This window comes from Temnothorax longispinosus, chromosome 12, assembly GCF_030848805.1.
Source record: "Temnothorax longispinosus isolate EJ_2023e chromosome 12, Tlon_JGU_v1, whole genome shotgun sequence".
Taxonomy (NCBI): Eukaryota; Metazoa; Arthropoda; class Insecta; order Hymenoptera; family Formicidae; genus Temnothorax; species Temnothorax longispinosus.
Genome location: NC_092369.1, coordinates 5,751,888 through 5,772,705, shown reverse-complemented (window position 1 = coordinate 5,772,705; position 20,818 = coordinate 5,751,888). Strand labels below are relative to the sequence as shown.

The window sequence follows — 20,818 nt, the reverse complement described above, 5'->3', positions numbered from 1 at the left end:
AATAAATGTACTGTTAAAGCTTTTTTTCTTGATCGATTTATGTAAATTACATTCTTGAAAGTTACTTGCGCTCTTAAGACATTTCAGCGAAATGCTTTTAGCTATTATCGCATGAAAGATCGGCGAAATTACATCCACAATTCTGCGAAAGCAATAAACTCAAAATTGAAATATTGTTAGTCGCAAATATCTTTTCTGCGAAATGCGATTGAACTTTTGCTTTAAAATGTTTCTGCGGCTTATTTACCTTTATTGTTAGATTTAACGTGGATTATAATTTTTAGTTGGAAAGATGCCAGAGGGGTATTAATGATACAATGTAGAAGTTACCGAGAATAATAAAAAAATTGTTGTGGCTTGTAATGTATACAGAGATGGCGGACATTGGGGACGTAATCATCGAAAGGTGAAATCTAACCGATCGCTTAGCTCGACGTGCAACCGAGGTCGATTAGCCCTGACATATGGCCGCTCGATTAATTGCGATTAAGTAAGACGATTAAGCCTCGCTAGAGAACCAAGTCGCACAAGCATCGTCTTTAACGTTTGCCCTTTCTCTCCACCTTTCTCCGTCTGTTATAATTACTATAGAAGGAGTCCTATACAAGAGTTATTTCAGAGGGAAAACACACAAAAGCGGTATTGTTCCTTTTTCTCTTTCTTAAAGCTGCCTTGAAGTCTTTACTTAAAGTGGCTCTAACAATAAGCTATAAACACTATGCTGAGGTGATGTCTCAATCCCTTGTTGATTCGGATAATTATCTATCGATGATTGGAATGTCATCACAAAAAAACCTTAACTTCTGAGAAATCTCTTTTGTGAAAGTTCGTCCCAAAAGTTAGCACTCGGTGGGATATTGAAACTGAGCTTTAGGAATCCGGCCTTTTCGGTTCTGTCATCGGGGCTGGTGAAATGTGTTTAGAGCTCGGAACAGGTATCTCATTGTCAGAAGAAAATATTGAATAGACATCCACGTATTACATGTAAAAGCGTGCGTACGAAATGCGTCAAAACATTTTAACATTTCTTCAGGATTTAGAAGATTATATTAAATCAATAGTTTCTCTAATAATTTTATTTACTTGTTCATCTCGTTCGATCTCTTCTAGTATTCAATATTTATTTCTAGTTTCTGAAATGAAATTTAGCATCTGATCCTCTTAATTTTCTATCAGATATCGCGCACACAAGATACTTCTCTCAAGGTACTCTATCATTAAGAGATTAAAGAAATTTTATATGAATGCGCAGCATAACGAATTATATAAGATAGACTTATTTATTCAAGTCTAATGTTTGCGAGCGATTAGATGGATTTGTAGAACATGTCGTTTGTGACATGCAAAGCAATTTCTTTCCCGCGGAATATTCTCCGCGAGCGGGGAAGGATTAATTTCATAAGTGACCTTCCTATATGCTATATATCTTGAAAAACAGGATGTAATAACAAGCGTCACGGAACTGAGTTCGTTCTTTTTTTTTTCTTATTTGCGGCGATGAAATATTTTTTCTTATTCGCGATGTATCAACCGAATGCGAACGGTTCGCCGGTAACAAGGCTCCGTTTGTTCTCCGTTCTCGCGCCTTTTATCCATCTCGGGCGCGAGCTCGCTCCCTGCCCTTTTACGAGTCGCCGCTGAACGAAAGCGGACTGGTATCCATAAAATAATCGCACGAGGGACCCCGGATTACCTCCGCGCCGCGCGCGTGCGTTCGCCATAAAGGGTTACGCACGACCGAGAGGGTGAGATGTATATCTGGCGTGGTGACAACGGGGGAGAAGGAAAGCACTAAACGCGAGAACGCGTGAGTCGTTATTATGCCGCGGATTGTTTGCCCGCGCGGTTCGCCTAATGAGATCGCCGCTGAGAATCTAACGATCCAACGTCGGATACCAGCTGATCTAGAGCACGCGCGCGCGCGCGGATTTACAGAACGAAAGTATACAATGAAACTAACGCGGATTTACATGATTTATCTTTTTCAACACGTACACACACCGCGTATTTCTCTCATTTGCATAACTATAGTGTAGCGATATAAAAGTGCATTTGTTTCTTCCGTTCCTCGTGGACGAGGAAAAATTTATCGCGCGCTCGATAATCCCGGGTATTGTGCGATTTTGATCTATGGCTCTCCCCGGTCAGCATTATCCGTGTCTCTGGCGTGAAAGCGATGCGGATAGTTCCCCGACCTGATCTCGCGGCCATACTCTCGCGATAGGTGGGTTTGCCCGGTAATGCGTCGGAACGCAGTGCCATGCTGTCGAGCGGCCGGGTAGGTGGGTGTGCGGACCGTTTAAATCAATTTGTCGACATGCACGAGTAACGCCGCGAGACGAACCTTCGCGGCGGCGTTTCCAGCCTTCCGCTGACGCGCGACGCGCGATCCTCGTCTCGGCGAGAACGCGACACGCGCGCGCGTCCCAGACAGAGCGGAGCGGTCGGATTAGCTCGAAGGGTTCAATTAGCCGAGATAATACTTCCTTGCTACGGCAATCGCCGTCGCCGTCACCGCGGCCACGTTACGCGTCATATTCCCCGCCTCGTCGAAGCTTATCGACGCTCGTTCACCTCGCGCCGGCGGAACGAACAACAATAAATTGTAAACACCTCCCGGCGCGATTACCAGCGCGGTTCCGACTTACCGCGCGCGGCGGCATCGTCGCGCCGGCTGTGACGACTATAGACAGCTCTCCTTCTCTTTCTCATCAATGTTTCCGAGCTTACTTGTGCGTCATCGGCGGGCGAACCCTTTGTCCGGGGTATAATTAGCCCCGCGTACGCTATACTGAAACTTGTGTGCATAAAAGCGCCTTCTCCATCTATCTCTTTCGAATCGAAGCGCGTACGACGCCACGTGTCACGCCATACCACGCCATACCATGCCATGCCATGCCATCGTCGCGTCGCGTTGCGTCGCATCGTGTCGCGTCGGCTCGCTCTCGGTTTTATACAAAGTTTTACACCAGGCAAGAAGTCGCATTGTGCAACCGGCAGACTTCGTTGCGGCTTTGTTCGCGTCGAATGGGAGCTCGAAGTAATTTCGCTGCGTCATAACGCGCAATAATGTTAACCCTAGAACGCGCAGCACAGAAATTGGCGGCCTTCAGTTTTGCATTTTTCAAGTTTCGTTTATTTTTGGAACATAATCGTCGAAGCGCAATTTAGTCTCGTTATAAAAGCGTGCCAGAAAAGACATTAGAGAGATTGATCTATTTCTATGTTAATTCTGTTATAAAAAAAGTGTGGGCGTGCAGGCATAAAATACTACATGATTTTTAGTTGCTTCCAGATTTAACGATTAAAATGTAATGGCGGTTATCATAGCAGCCATCGTTCCAAGTATCAATACAGTATGAGACAATCGTGCTATCTAAAAAAGAAAACAGATGTACGAGAGGATCATTTTGCGCGTGGAATTTTCAGAACGTAAATTTAGGAATGTACGTATTAAAGGGTTAAGAATGAGATCATTTTTTTATTTGGATGACAATCGAATTTGCGATTATCCGAGCGTACATCTCGACAGATGGACTTACTAGATTATGAAACCGTGCCGTTCTGCGCTGCGGTGGTATGCGCCGCGAATTTGCCGGAATTCTTGGGCGACCATAAATCAACGCGGAGCGCTCGGTTCCCTCGGTGCGAGGCATCTGCTAACGGAGATCATTAGCGCAGCACCTAGAACCGGACCCGAAATCCAATCAGGAGCCCACCCGCTCGCTCGCTTCGGGTGTTGCACTATGCGGGGGGGAGTAACCAATAAAAAATTCTACCGACCATTCACAACTTTTAATCTCCCAGTCAACCTCTTGTAAAATCGAGGTATACAGGGATGAAAATCGAAATTGAATCTGGTACCTGCCGATCACGAATTTATCGCTCTCACACACAGCCATACGTTACCTCAAAAATGAAATTTGAGTTCCCGGAACGAGTTAATTTACATCTGCTATTCTTTCACGGCTATAAATTCCAAATTAATCTGTTATTAAACCAAAGCATGCATAATAGTCGGGATCAAATTCGAGATCTGTTAAATACGAATGTATTTGTATTACTCTCAGAGCCATGCATTACTCCAAAAATTCAATTGTAACGAATAAATGTAGTTTTTTTAAGTTTTTTTTATATTGTTTTTATCTATTTACAGCAGTTTATTAATCTTTTTTTTTTATTTTTTTTATTTAGTGAATAAAGTACCACCATTCCAATGACCTTGCAAGTGTCGTAACGGGGGAGATTTATATGTTGAAGAGGACTGAAGAACGTAGCCATCAAGAATAAATCAAGAAGTGCCATCTTTTATATTCCTTTAATTCCGAAGTGGAATTAGTCTCGTTGGGATAATTAAATCGATAATTATCGATTTAATTTTTTTGATGCTGAACAAGCATCTTTTAAATTATTATAAAGAATTTAGTGCAGAAAAATGTGTGTTGAATATCACTCCACTAGGGTTGGAACCTAGACCTTCTCTGAATTCCATAATGTTTTTTTTATGCCAATTCACTGAAGCATGTATTGTGAGACACAGGAGGGCACTCACTAGGGCCGGTTGTTCCAACCTATTGGTAAGTTACCTGATAGTTAAATCATATGTCTATCTTTGTCCAATGTAAAGGATAAACAAAGACGTACATATGATTTAACTATTAGGTAGTTTACCAACAGGCTGGAACAACCAGCCCTTTACACCGACAAGTGTCAGTATTTTGCTGCGCTTTTGTCCGCGAACTATCTAGATTTCTAAAATATGATAAGACAGAACACGTTATTAATTATATTCGTTATATCAAAATTCTTCCCAGACGCATATTTTTAATAAGAAAATATAAAAAAATTGGGTCGAATTTTATCGGCATGAATCATCTCATTGTGCAACCGAAATAGAGACATAATAATTTTATAGGATTTCATGTATTGAATTTTACGTCTGCGACAAGTTATGATTTTGAAGAGTTTGATAGTCTCTTGATTCTGTTGAAACTAACTCTACCTCGCCACATTCCGGTCTAGTGAAATCTTAAAAGAAGTTTCGGCTTCTGCTTCACCGATGTGCGCGAGGTCGTAACGCTAATGATGACTTCACGAGTATGAAAGGACGTTCGCCTTCCATCGCCTATCTCTTATATTTTGAAGATTTATGTTAGTATTATTAATCCTCAGTCCTATTACTCGTGTCCGAGCGTGGTGACTTCTCTTCATATACATTGCGCATATACGTTGCGCACGTAGATTATACACATTGTATGTAGTATTATTAAATTGATTATCAATTTAACTATTTGAGAAATATCTGTGTGCGTCAGATATATGGGACCTACAGTTTAACGCAGATTTCGAACGGCAAACACAGAAAGGCAAAACCTCAGAATTTTTGAAATTTCGAGACAAGATTTTGTTTTCTCATAGTAAGTTGTCAGCTTACTGCCAAACCCTCAACCTTGTGGGTTTCCTCCATATTTGGAAGGCCACCTGAAATTTTCTTAACAATAATTTTAAAACGGAGCGCAAGGACAGGATCTTCGGGATATTTTACAAGTGTATTAAAGTGATCTGAGATAGTAGATAGGGACGGTGGGAATCTCGTTAATCCATTCATGCGCGTCACTAATTAGATAACGAGGGGAATTTGGCTTTTTTTTTAAGAGAATCTTAGTTACTCCTGCCGTTTACCTGCGCTTGCTTGAATTTCTTCACGTTGACATTCAGAGATATTTTTTCATCCAAATATCTTTTTATTAAAAATGGCACGCAAGAATTCTCAACGTGTCATTTCTCGCTTCTGACGTTACAATCTAACATGGCTGCAGCGAGTATCCAGGAGCCTTAACATTTAATATTGACGAGATACTTGATATTGTAAACATTAAGGGCACATATAAGTAAACGTGGAATATTTCTCGATAAAAATCACACGCTACCTGACAAGCTACGACAATATTATATTCGGACTTACCGGAACATAAGGCAAAATGTAATGAATGTAGTACAGTAATATCTTATTTAATGTACTATGGGAATTTAAAACGAGACCAGTGGAATTACGAAGAGTAGGTACTCCAGATTGAAAATTAGTGACATCCTAATAATCATGCCAATGGACAATTACAAATAACTCTTTTGGAGTAACTATTAATCAATAAGTGAATAGACAGATCGAGATATTCCTCCATCATAATATTATAAATTGAGGGGGGAATACACATAGCAGTTGCCAGTTGCTATTTGTGGAATAACTGCTTAAACGTTTCTTCCGAAAGACGGATTATATTTGGAGGATTTCTTCTCCAAATACAGAGAGGTTCTCGTGACGAGATACTCTCAGTAGGTTGCCATCACCAGATGAGAAGTGGCAATCATGGCGATCGAATAAAACTGACAAATTTTAGATCGGATTTGAACCCAGAGGTACGATGATATACTTTTAGATTTAATTAAAAAAACAAAACACACAACCTAAATCTAATCTAAATCTAATTTAAATCTTTCAGGAAAATACGCAAATAAGATATCAAAAAGACCTGATTCATATAATAGATTTCGAATTGTGTTGCCCACCTCTTTCCGTGACAAAACACAATTCATGGATATTCAAGTGCTCATTGCTCTTGACTGTCACATGAATAATAATTTCCTTTCGGTGCCCCTGGAAATATTAAGAATAATACATAACGGCAAGGTAAGAAAAACTATTATAAATTTTTTTTTTTATAAATTTCTTTTCCTAAGAGGAGTATTACAGTATGCTATATCCCTATTTTTTCCTACATTTATTAAAGAAAGACGATTTCTGACAAAACTGTACAGTCTTTTCGTGTTGTCTATATATAGACATAAATATTGAAGTAATGCTAATCGATTAGTCAAAATTTACGAGGTAACGTTATCAGCATCCATTATCTTGAAGGAATTTTACAAAATGTAAAATTCATATATAGGATGTGAAATTGGGGTCGAGACATGGCTAATCATGAATCCGTTGCTCTCGCATGAAGCCACGTGTGGCATCCCTAGCAAGTCCGAGCGAAAAAATTTATATCGATATCTTTTCCCCGGCGAAGTCGCGCGCAAACGTGCGAGTGCGAGGCGACGGTGTGCAATGCCTCGGCATAATTAATTCAACAATTCCGCCGCGGTTGTTTCAGTCGACTACCTTTTATCCCCTGCATGACGACGCATGTGGCGCGCAACGCAACGCGAGGAATCACATTGACCTGCTTGCATCGGTACCGAACGATGCGTGTGCGTCCTGTTTTCGGGCGTGCATCTGGATGCATGAATTTGTCACGTTATTTAACGATGGTCCTTTATCGATCGGCATCATAGGGGAATGCGGTATATCTGGAATAGAATGCCTATGAATGTCACTCAATTACATAATCTGGAACCGTTTGACCACAACGATATTTTTATAACTAAGTGCCAAAAGAGATTCAAAAGATATCGAGAACCACTAAATTTAGGTAGCATCTCGTAAGGAGAGGAGTACGTTTTCTCTCCAAAAGAAAAAGAGAGTTGTAATTATATCTTTCGAAATAATATAAGTCTCCTCGTATGAAACCTTTCGTAACCCGAATGGCGTAAAGCGAATAAGTAATTATCATGAAAAAATTTTTTTTCGCAAAAGTGAAAATTTTTTTTGGATTTCTTTCGATTAGCTTTTCAGAAAACAAATGTATGTAGATCTTTTATAAAAGCGAAATGGCGTAAAACAATCTTTCGAAAAGCGGAGGATACCTGTATATCATTTTCTTCTTGCTCTTATGAAATTAATGAAAATTCGATTTGAATCTACAAAACTCGCGCTATGAGAGGGTCGAGGTACTACTGCCATCGGGGTGAAACGGACAGGCACGAACTAACGACGAAGCCGTATCGATCATATTAAGGGATGTTTTTACAATAATTCCTCCCCAGCGCAACGGTGGCTCGTGCTCGTATAGGTGCCCGCACACGGACGCGTCCGCAAGTCGCGATAGATCGCTAGGTAGCCGGGTAGGTAGGTAGCCGCCATGTCTAATTATGTCGCATTGATTTTGTCATTAGCCACCCCACGTCGACCGTCGGCGGCTCGGGCACGACGTCAGGGCAAAAAGCACTTCCTACAATGCCCGAGCGGAGCCTCGAGGCCACGTTCTTCTTTTCGATCTTGAGGCGCGAGTGTGTCCGTCGAAAGGTATCGGGGATCCGGTTGCAAGGTCAAAACCGACCCGTAAACGAAGTCGACGTCGAGAAACGCGCACCGACGCTCGCGAAAGATCCGGGAACGCTTCCGCTGTACGATAACGTTTCGATCTGGCATTTAAAAGAAAATTTTGCATCGCGTTGGCGGCACAGAGTTGATCGCATCAAGTCTCTTTACGGGGAATGTTAAACCTTAAGGTAAATTGTTACACGCTACAGTTAGTGTTATGTTATGGTTTGCGTCTCCGTATAGCGCTGAAGGGGGTATTTCCCTTGATGATCTATCCTCTTATTTAAGCTACCGAAGCGCACGCAACAACGCTGCGTGGACGTTCTCTGACGTACGCGGGTCAAGTGTCGCCGGGAAGTTAAATGAGATCGTTATGGAACTCGTCTCGACGTTAACAAACGAGTCGGTTGCAGATTTCGCATCATCTCGCGCCGCATCCCCGCAATCTACTTCCTACATATGAGACGAGAATCTTGCTTCTTCACTTTTTCTTCTCAACTTGAAAATATTCTCCTAACAATACTGGTTATTTCACAAGAAAAACATATTATAATTAAAAGAAGTATATATCTAACGGACAACAAAACAAGCTCTACAGAATTAAAGATATCGATTACGATTAAGTAAAGTGAGACTTAAATGCATTATGCAAACATGATTCTCGTAAAAAAATTGATTTAATAAGTTCGCAATCAGTAGAATTATATTAGTCATTTTAATTGTATATTACTGAACGTGTATTTATAATAACCAGTATTTCAAGGTGAGATAAAAGAGGATGAATTAACGTGAAACGAATGACGCATAGCTCGGAGAATGACCATATCTGTTACTCTCGCTAATAATCAATGTTCTCTCGTGCGGCATCGGGAACGGGCAGATGTAAAAGAAAAAGAAGGATCGGTGAAACGTGATCTAGTAATATACGGCCTGAATCGATCGGGCAAGATTAACAGCGAAATTTTGACGGTGCGGCATCCCGGATCCTCGTTACGCCGAAAAAGCGAACCGCCGCGCCGCCGTGAATCGGACTTCTCTCTCACGGTTGGCTTAATTGCGGATCCCCCACATGCTAACGGGGTTAATTGGCGGATTCGTGTCTGGACCGGATGCCTGTGCGCGGACGACGAAAATTCGATGAAATCTAATAATCGGTGACCGCCAACGAGAGCGGGCGAGCGAGTGAGAGCATGAAAAAGGGGGGGAGGGAGAGAGTTGGGGAAGCGGGCCCCCGGTGTACGTGCGTGCGCGTGCGTGTTACGAGCAAGTTTCTCACGGTGCATTGGGAGGAAATTATAAGGGAATGGGTTAAACCCTGGGTTACCCCCGCGGGGAGAGGGAGAGTCGAACGGGTGGGAGGGTGCGGGAGAGAGAGAGAGAGAGAGAGAGAGAGAGGAGCGAGAGAAGAAGCCGGTGCGAAAAGAGCGACGGAGAGACCCCGCGAGGAAGACGAGGCTGCGCGCTCTCGCCCTAGTGGGGTGGGGGGAGGAGGAAAATCATACTTAATTGATATCACAAAGAGGCCCTCCTCGCGCTCAGCACCTAACCCAACCCTAACTTCATAATCGCCGGCTCCACCGTCGGATTAAACGCCGCTCGGAACCATGTTGCACGTAAATTACGCGCGCGCTCGGCTCGCTTGCCTTCGTGCGCGCTCTGCCCTTCACTTATTGCCGTTGTCTTCGAGCGAGAGAGGGCCCGCGCACCGCTCTCTCCCATCCATCGGTTCTTCTGCTGCCCTTCAGTCTTTTTACCTGTGCAACATTCTCTCTACCTTTCCTTCTACTCATCCTCTCTTTATCTTTCTCTCTCTCTCTCTCTTTCTCTCCCGCTCATGAACGAATATCGTCTCGCGTAGCGGATTCCTTCGGGCAATCAAAATAATATCGATTAATCGGCGCTTATCAGATAGCGCGAAGACGCGTTGGCCCCCGACAGGCTGTAGCAGCGAGCGCGAAGCATGAAGCACGAAATGTCGATAAGGAGAAGAGGAGAACTCTTGTATCGCGCGGAATTACGAGTCATCCGGCTAGGAGAGAGTGCGAGTCGTTTCGAATTTCCCCCATACCCGACCGCGATTATCGTTCACCGGTGAATAATTCCTAATTGGGAAAATTTGTTCCTCCGAGCGATGTGAGGAAACATTCGTTGAACATTACGAAGAGCGCGAGTTCTCTCGGCATTATATCCACCTCCGTAGTTATTTCTATAATTCCATAATGTATTAGTCCATATCTCCGTTAAAAACGGAGATAATTATTGATCGCGTGTTACTGGGCAAGCTTACGGCGAAACTCGGCGTTTTGCATCGTGACGAGTTTACACGCAATCGCATTACTCAGGACTGCGCGTTACAGAACGATCGATACTTCTATTACGAAATCACGGGAGGAGCGATTGGTAAATAAAACCGTTATTCGCATTTCTCCCGTTCGCACTATCGTGACGAGATATACGCGGCGGGCATTTTACATAAATGCGAACTGCAGTGCAACGAATGGGACACTTTTGAGCATTTTTTAATCATAAATCAGCGCGTCTCTTTCCTTGCTCCTCTCCGCGACGATGGGGCTTTTGATCGGCGCGCGATCGAAGACACTACGACACCGGCGCGCGGGGTGCAACTATAATTATTTCTCGCCGGCATTTGCATACAAGCCACGGAGCGCATACGCATGCGATTCGCGGCGCGGCAATAGCGTATGTTTCCGCGCGGCTTCGTATGCGTCAGCCGAACGTGGTCGTTGTTCGTGGATAGTTCTTATCAAGCTCGCGGCCCGCGTATATTAAGTAGAAAGCCGTCCGGCCACGTAATAACAATAATAAGAGAAATACGGCCCCAGTTAATTGTACCGCGAAGCCGCAGTGCGTTGTACTTGGCAATTGATGCAATCTAATGCATCGTGCAGCATATAGTGTCTCGATGATCCTTTTTAAAAAGTAAGATGACTATACTTAAAAAAATGACTGTGAATTACTATACATATATAATAGATATACTATGTATAGTATATATTGTACATTATGTTCTTTTTAACAATTGACAGAATCTTCGTAATGCGGATTAATGATGAAAGGGTATCGTATTGAGGTGTAATGTGCTCTAGTAATGCGCCTGTTTATTTTGCGCGCGTCGTTTTTTTTTTTAGCACGCGAAAGTCTGCGGTCTCGATTTGCGCGACGCGGAATTTCGACGACTTCCGGTTTCGGTATCAGCCCGAACAATGCATCCCCACACGTCGAGCCGTGTCGAAACCCGCAAGGAAAAAAATAAGGAACCGCCGACCCGCCGTCTTACCCCCTCGCCACCCTTCCGAGGACACCCTCTTACCGCGGCACGCAAACTCGCCTGAGAAATAAGCAGGCACGGTATTCAATAAATAACGAGACGCGTACGAGATAATTGAGAGGCCATAATTGCGCGCATCTTGCGTATTTCGTGCCGAATAAACGCGGCCGGGTTCGCCATGTGGGCCCCGTATAGGGACCACGGATGCCTCCTACCTCCGTCCGAAGGGATACAAAGGGACCTTCGAGCGAAACACCGCGACAAACAAAAGGGCACGGTGCGTCGACTCCGCGGTCGCTCCTTCGCCGAACATTTAACTCCCATCATCGAAGGCTCCTTCCCTCCGCCGAATCGTCCTCGCTCTCCTCCCTCTGCCTCTCCCGATCCCACCGCGTGCCCTCCGCCGTCTTTCTTCCCGCTGCGTTATGTCATGCGCTTCCCTTTTCCACTATTGAACACTCATCAGCCACCTGTGATCGTCCTCGACTTTCTCCAAAGTTATAATTACGTCGGGCTTCGGGGTGTATCGCTTCGCTGGTGCACTTGTAGATCCATCGGTGTGCGCATTTTTAGCTTGTCCCAATTGTTTCGTGAAATATTTATCGACTTGATACCGTTTCTCTATCTCGAGCGATTTGTCAAATTTTAAAAGATTATCACTGCATTATCACAAATCATTCAGACGCATTAGCGGAATAAAAATGTTAATGTTATGTAACATAGAAAATAAGTTTACCCTGCCTACAATTATTTTCTTCGTTACAAATAAAAAGAATATAATTAAGTCTTATTAAATCTCATTGGATTTGTAACGATTCAGATTTAATTAAAAGATATTTATAAATTAAGAAATGTGTGTATTTGCAAGTTTATCTAATTATACGATAAAAAAATAATGCAGTTTTGAAATAAGACAATCGTACTCGTGTATATCTGTTATCCTGAAAAGAATCGTGAATAATTTTTTGAGCGTCCAGAGATTTCTAGCTTACATACAAACGGGAATCATGACGCTGCAATATAAGAAAGCCGTCGAAACTTGGCGCTCTACCCTCGGAACGATCGCGGCCATGAATCGCCGCGTTAGAATGGTCGGGAGACAATTAAGATGCTATCGTTTAATTAGGGCCGGGCCCTGCGAAAACAAAGCCGTTCGACGCCATACGCCTCTAACGTCGACGCGTCGACGCCGCTAGCTCGTCCTTCCGTTCTTCCTAGCATTACCGAAATGCGTGATAAATTGACTAGAAATAGGCGAGTCGAGGCAGGTGATGTCAGATTGGCAGATGTTCTCCGTTTGTCCCGATGCCCTTTGTTACCCTTATTCTTCTCTCCGTACCTCGTACCTCCACTCGGAATATGTGATAACGTATCAATATCGTTTATACAGATGATACCGTACTGAATCGTCAGATTGTCACATTAAATAAATACCAACATTTTTAATTCTGAGAACTTTCGGAAAAAGAGATCTTGACTAATTCCGTGCATCCTAGAAGGGAAAGCAAGAATCGGAACAGAAGACGATTGAATAGGGTTGACTAGATGTTGGACTAGATAGAAAATAATATAATATATTGAAACATAATTTTTATGTTAATTCATGACAATAAAATCGCAACAGTTCTTCGCATCTATAACGTTGAAAGCTGAACTCAGCTAAACTTGTATCGCAATGTTCAAGCAGAGCGTTACATATTTACGGGAATACGGCATTTTGCTCCTCCTCGTTTAGCACCGATCCAGTATAGGCTACGCAATTATATTCCTCGACGTGTACGATTTTGCTTTAATGAGCGCCGTCGACGAGGCACCCGTTTTATCGGGATCGCGGAACGTCTCTCGAACGCGCGGCACGTGATTGGGCACCGTGCAAAGGAGGATTCGCCTAGGAGGATTGGCGGTATCGATCGATGATAATCCGAGGGAACGATCGCGGCCGGCGTACCTCACGCATTATAAAAGCGGTATCGTTCGAGAAAGAGATGCCGGGGGATACGGTGACTAGATTATGGCGTTTGCACCGCGGAATTATAACTGTGGCGATGGCGCGGTTCGATGGGAAGAGAGAAAGAGAAAGAGAGAGGAGTAGAAGGAAGAGTGAAGCGAGAGGGAGCGTACAGGGTGAAGGGGGGAACCATGTAATGCCGCGTATACACGTATGTACCATAATGTCCGGCGATACCGCCCGCAGCCGACGGGCGTGAGGGGGGGAGGGCGATCGGGAAAGAGAGAGACAGCGAGGAAGAGGGACGGGATCGGTTTCAGGCTTCTCTTCCGCAGGATGGGATATACCACTCTCTCCCAACGGATCGCGTCACGCCGTTCCACACCCCCGCGTACACACGCACGCGAGCCAAGCGCATAAATCGCGCGTTACACCCACCCGGCGCTCATCTTTAATCCGTTAGATTCCGTGAATGCTTGCGGCCGGCCTCCACCTCACGACGTTGATTCGAGACCGCGATCCCGCGTAATTGGGATTAGATTATTAGAGTCTTGGCTTCGCCCTCGCCTTCTCGCTCGCGGCAGGAATTCGCATCATCGCGCACGTTTCGCTGGAAACGTGGATTATGCTCCCGTGAGCGTGTTTATCCACCTCCCTCCCTTGCGATATAATCAAAGCGACCGGCGCATCTCGTTTTGGGTGACGCGGCAGGACGCGTCTAATCCTTCTCGCACGGCTCTCGTTAGCTCTCTCTCTGCCTAACCCGGAATTGCGACGCGTGTGTATTCCCCATCCGCTTTCGCAGTTGTAATGTGTCGATTTGCGTAATTTGAAATCGGATTATCTCAACGGTGCGTGAAGTAAGGCCGCGTTATTGCCTGATGTGCGTTGAATCGTAAGAATCCTATCCTGGGAATCCTATCTCTAAAGTTTTAATTCCGTCCTTTTCCCTAAACAGAGGCAATCAATTTTTAAGAATCTGAAATCTTTAAAAGTGCCATCTTTAGCGAACTTCAAATGTAAGATTTTTTAAATTGCTAAAGTACACTCGGTTTAACCTAACGGAGCAAAGTACAGAAAAGAGGTCATTAAATTCCTGGCAATGCTATCTAAATGTACAAATTATTAAAATGTAATTTCATTTAAGTTTCCTTTCAACATTGTAATGCACTAATATTAAGCAGCCTGTGAGCATACAACTTGATTATATTTTTAACGATCTTTTTTTTTTAAACTGATACAAGAGATAATTTACGCGAAAAGTAGCAAAATTTATATCTGATATAAGAAAAGATAAGATGTTGTATTGTATCGGAAAGAGCGAGAGGAGAATTTAGTGAGATTCTAGTCATTCTTGAGCGGACAATGGTTTGTCAGTGTGCTACGAATTCTTAACCGTTGATAAAGGAGGAAGAAACACGCGTAGAAGAGAAGAAGGATCCTTAATCCGAGGGTATACAGGCGAGTATTCATAGCGACGACTCGCCGTCGTCGCTGTGCTTCTTTTTCGTTTTTCGTTCTCGTATTGCTCGAACGGGAACATTGATATTTCATCGATAGATAAGCTCGGCCGATCGATCGCAAACACAGCTGGGTTCACTTCAGGTAATCCGAACACAACGCGAGCCGTTGTGTTACCGCGACGGTTCTCCGTCGCGGCTTTGTGTACCTTGTGTAACCGCCGTCTTCTCCGGGCGATCCTCTGCACACGCAGCTTGCTGCACTTCTGCGTATTTCGCTATCTTTCGGCCGTCCTCGGAAATGTTGACTCTGTTTAACCGGATTAGACTGGACGACTTCTAAATGTCCCGCCTGCGAATTCATTCCGTCACGAGCGAGCGAACAAGTCTTATCCGACTGGATAGCATTCGGAGTACTTTTAAAGTCGAATTATATAGTCGGAATTTCTAATAACTTTGAAAAACGCTTATATACGAAAACTATGAAATTATTGTCAGTATTAAACGTCAGTCGGAATAATCGATCTTTATTTGGATTTTTGCAGGTACGACCTGGGCTTGCGTCGGGGTAGCTAGTGAACCGTCCCTTCGTGAGGAGGAATATAAGACGGGGAGGCAGTCGGCGTGGAAGCGGGCGAATCCGCACGGAAGAAGAGTCCGTGGAGGAAGTCCGGAGAACGCAGGCGCAGACGCCGTAGGTGATGTGAGGCTGGCGCCCGCCTCACGTCTGGGGTGATGCCCTCCAGTGAGCCTCATCCCCCGTACCACCTTCAGCACCACAACATTCCTCCCTCGCATCTACAGCAGCACACGCCGAGCGCGATCGAGCATCACTTCTTGCAGCTGGTGGCGGCCCATCATCAGCAACAGCAACAGCGACAGCAGCAACACGGCGGACCCTTCCAAAATTCCACGTACACGCAGCAGAAGCAGGAGATGAGCCCGGAGGAGGAGGGGGGCCGAGTGGGTGGGTCCCCCCCTGCGGCTGGGGCTGCACTTCATCAGCCCCATCATCCCCGCACGGCTAGTCCACCTTCGGGCACAGAACCCTGCACCCGCGACGCGATACCAACACCCACACCTATCGCTGACACCACCACCACAGCCACCACGACTATGACGATGCAGTCGCAGAGTCAGCAGCAAAAGGGTCCCAGCCCGAGTCCGAGCCCGACGGGTGGTGACGTAGAGAAATTCGACGGTAAAATCGTCTACAACCCGGACGGCTCAGCCTATATCATCGAAGGCGAGAGCGAACTCAGCGAGGACGACTCTCTGCCCGACGGTTGTATTGTAGATGGGCGCGGTGTATCGGTTCCTCACTCCTTAGTTTTCCCACAAATCGCGAGCGCGTATTATGTATCGCGGTTATACGCGCATCAGGCCTACCAGCAGCAGCAGCAACAGCAACAACAACGCTCGGCGACCCAACAGCACAATCCCGATCTTCCCGTGATGCACAGTTATCGGGTGATCAGTTACAGGAGCGCGGAGGGTAGTAAACAGCCCCCTCCGGCGCCCACAGCACCGCCGCCGCCTGCCGCGTCAGTACCCGTCAAACCTATCCTAATGTGTTTCATATGCAAGCTCAGTTTTGGCTACGCGAAAAGTTTCGTCGCGCACGCCCAGGGCGAGCATCAACTTACCCTAATGGAAGACGAACGACAGATACTCTCTCACTCGACGGCGTCGGCCATTATACAGGCCGTGGGTAGAGGAAAACAGCCGCTTGTTAGTTTTCTAGAACCTGTCACGAGCTCGACTTGCACCCAGGCGTCGCCCACGCAGATACAAGCTCAACAACAACAGCAACAACGTAGCGAATCCAACGAACACGAGACAACGCCGACCACAACGAGCACTCCGGCGAGCACACCCGGCGTACCTAGCAGTCCCCAGCAGCAGCAACAATCGCAACAGACGCAACAGCAACGACCATCGCCAAACACTCCCACCACGCCCACGTCACACTCGAGTCACCCTCTCACGTACAATCATCAACAGCAACAGCAGCAGCATCCGTGGACCGGCGCGCAAGTGAGCGCCGCGTCCTGGGCCAAAGCTCCAGACGCCATGCATTACAGTTCACCACCACCGCCTACTTCATCCACCAAAGGATCTCCATCTTCGTACGCCGCTCTCACTCAGGCCCCACCGAACTTTCTAACCGGCACCACGATAGGTGTCTGTCCGGAGCACATGCAAGGTAGACCAAGCGGAGTGGAGTGTCCGAAATGCGAGCTCATATTGACGAGCAGTCGGCTTGCCGGTCCTGGCGGAGCGCTCGCTGGAATACATAGTCGAAATTCTTGCAAAACCTTGAAATGTCCGAAGTGCAACTGGCATTACAAATATCAAGAGACTCTTGAAATACACATGAAGGAAAAACATCCGGAGAGCGAAACATCCTGTTTTTATTGCAATGCAGGTCAACCTCATCCCAGGTTAGCGCGCGGCGAAACGTATACCTGTGGCTACAAACCGTACAGGTGCGAAGTGTGCAATTACTCCACCACGACGAAGGGCAATCTCAGCATACATATGCAAAGCGACAAGCATCTGAACAACATGCAAGAACTGCAGCAGGGAGGCGGGGGTGGCTCCGGTACCAGCAATCCCTCCTCGTCTCAGGACGCGCCAATGCCGACGCGGAGTCCCCACCATCAGCAGAATCACAGCCCACACCGGGCCGTACAAAGTGGCAATCAGAGCAAACCGAAGCTCTCGTTTCGCTGCGACATATGCAACTACGAGACAAACGTCGCGCGCAACCTGAGGATACACATGACGAGTGAGAAGCATACGCACAACTCGATGGTGCTGCATCAGAACATCAAACACATGCAAACCCTGTCCGCGTTGTCCCACCATCAACAGGCGCAACACCATCATCAACAACAACAGCAACAGCAACTCGAGCATTTGCTCCACTTAGGCGGCCTGGACAAACCGCAACCCACGGAAGCGGCATTGGCCGACTTAGCTTACAATCAAGCGGTATTGATGACAATGATGACCGGCGGTCAAATGCCGCAGTTTCCGCCAGAACTCATAGGCTCCATAGCGAGCGCGGCTGCCATGAGCAATCTTGGCGGTGACGTTGGACTTTCGCCGGACAGCATGGAGCCGCCACCGGAACCCGCGGATCAGGATCCTAACCATCTGTATCAGTGCTGCATCTGCAACAATTTTGCGACTGATTCGCTCGAGGCCCTTAGCCATCATCTAGCCGTGGACAGAACGAGAACCCGCGAGGGTGACATACTCGCAGTGGCGAACGCGCACTTCGTCTGCAAACTCTGTACCTACAAAACCAACCTGAAGGCAAATTTCCAGTTGCACTGCAAGACTGACAAGCATTTGCAGCGGTTGCAGCATATGAACCACGTGAAAGAGGGTGGCCCGCGTAACGAATGGAAGCTCAAGTATTTAGCGTCACCCACGAGCGCGGCGCAATTGCGCTGCCACGCGTGCGATTACTACACCAATAGTGCTCACAAATTGGCCCTACACGCCGCCTTGCCAAGACACGAAGCTGCATCTCTTCTGCTCCGTCATCTGCTTGAAGCGAGCAGCAACATCCAAACCCCCGGAAAATGGTATCACTGCGTGATATGCGGATTTAGCGCCCGGCACCGATTGCCGCTTTTGCAACACGTGAGATCATTGCGGCACCTTCACATGGAACAGATACACCACATTCATAGGAGAAGCACCCTCTCGGGGAACGAATCCCCGCACGCGGATATCAGCGTCATGTTTCAGGTGACGAGTGATCCCGATGTGCCATCCACGCAACAGCCCAGCCCGACCACGCCAACGACACCCAACGCTACGAGCACCAACAATGGTGAGTGTCTACATCGCAAATATGACAACTATTATTTGCCGTCGCTACGAAATATTAATGTCGTTTACATAATTATCGTTAACGCCCGTTAACGATAATTACTTCCCTTTTTACGCTAAAAATATTTTATTCGTTAAAGACAATATTTGGCTAAACGCGTTTTACGATAGAATATGTTTTATGTTTTGCCAGTGACATTCATTAATATGTCAGAATTATAAAGAACAATTAATGCTTAATGGTAATGTATAAAAACTCCAAAAACAAATAAAGAAATAGCCAGGCGCAGTAATTAGTACCAAATATATTATATTATTAAATAGGCAACTTAAATGATACTATATTCATGGACGTTTCGACCCTTTTTTTGTGGGGGGCGAATATAGCACCATTGTAATTAATTTATCTGTTTGATAATATAATATATTATTATTTGTTTTTTTATTTATTTATTTATTTAAAAGAGCCTCCATACATTTTCATTGTACTAAAACTCGTACATTAAGAAAGTTATATAACGGTGCAAAGTGTGTCAACGTTCAAACAACTTGGTTTCTCTGAAAAAGAAAAAGGCTTTGGTCTGTAATCACGAATACGTCGCGTTTTTCACTTCCTCGTCATTCACAAAAAGTGAATTCCTTTAATCGCTTTTTTTCTGCGTGAGACAGCTGTCGCTGTACTGAAAGAACATTGTGGTATTTTTCGATCAATCGACCTATGGTCGTACCTTTTTTTTTTCAAGCTTGTTATTCGTTACAAACTTGCTATTCTCTCTCTCCGACAGTTTAATATATTTTATAAATGATAAATCAAATAAAGATGTCAGTTGCGAATTTATTACACAACATCTACTTGAGTAACATGTCCGAAACGTGTCAAGCTACATCCGAAAGTAAATTTCAAAAAGGTAATCAGGTTTCGTGACGACGAACGCAATTCCTTTTACGGTGAATTTCTTTTATGTCGGGCTGCGCCTTATACTAACGAAGAAAGCTCGCGACTGCGCCCTTTAATGAATTCACTGGTCTCATTATTTTATTATCTCACAATTAGCCGGCGATGACGGTAATTTTGCATGGCATATGGCCGTGGCGTGTGCCGTCGCCACCACCACGGCGCGGCGCGCACAATACCGCGTATTATTATATATCGACGGGCTGTACTTACATAAATATACGAGTGGAGAGAAGGCAGGAGCGCGAAGTGAAACCAGCAGCACGCGTTTTGCTCCGTGCGCGCTGCGACGTCGCAACTGACGCCGCACATTGCAAGTGTGCTTTCGGACAATACCGCACGATGCATGCATGGCATGGTGGCTGTCCTCCTTTCGTTCTTTTTTTTTTTTTTATTTGCTTTTCTGTATTTTTTTCTTTCTCGTCTTTCTCTCTCTGTACTCTTTTTTTTTGTAGGAAACCACCATCGGTAGTTCGATGTCGCTACCAATCTGTAATTTGGCATTATTATTGTTGCAAGACGGCACGCGAGAGCATCTGCGACGCGTGCAGACACATCGGCGTTCCTCTTCGTTCGCGGACGCGCCGCGTCGACGGAAAAACTTTCTCTCTCCGCGAGCGACGACACCGCGAGCGCGTTACGCGCGCTCGCTTGCGTAAATCCTTCCGCTCGCACTCGCGCGCCGAAAGGATCGGCGCGTGTAATTTGCGCCGGTATAATTCTTCCGCGGATCGATTTGCGGGCGCGGGAGGAGCGCGCGATTCTTGAACAAGTCTAATCAATATAATAGCGCCGCTAAAGAACGTTCCGAAGACACACAGGCGCACGCCGCCGCCTCGGCCGTACGTGACACTGAAACGCAAACTTTTCGTTGTGTGGCACTGTCATAGTTTACCGGTAGTATCTATAATTTACTTTCTCCCGTGTGGCGTTTCGAGTTAATGTCTCGAGGAACGAATCGCCGCGAAATGGATGGCCGTCTCGCGCGCGCGCGCGGTCGTCCGGCTCTGAATACATAATGCCGAAGTTTAATATCGCGCCGGTCGGATTGAAGAAGCCGATTTATTGTGGCAAATCTCTCGGCGATCGTAGGAACGTAAATAATCTATAGTAT

General features: G+C 45.6%; 1 protein-coding gene across 7 annotated transcripts in view; it reads left to right on the top strand.

Moving 5' to 3' along the window:
- Window positions 1–20,818, top strand: part of Zfh2 (Zn finger homeodomain 2) — a 292,674-nt gene that overhangs the window by 182,527 nt on the left and 89,329 nt on the right. For all 7 annotated transcript variants that reach the window (XM_071795756.1, XM_071795755.1, XM_071795758.1 and 4 more), the window contains one exon: window positions 15,446–18,750. In XM_071795756.1, the coding sequence (XP_071651857.1) occupies window positions 15,636–18,750 (3,115 nt within the window). In that variant the 5' untranslated portion in view covers window positions 15,446–15,635. The remainder of the gene's footprint in view (window positions 1–15,445; window positions 18,751–20,818) is intronic.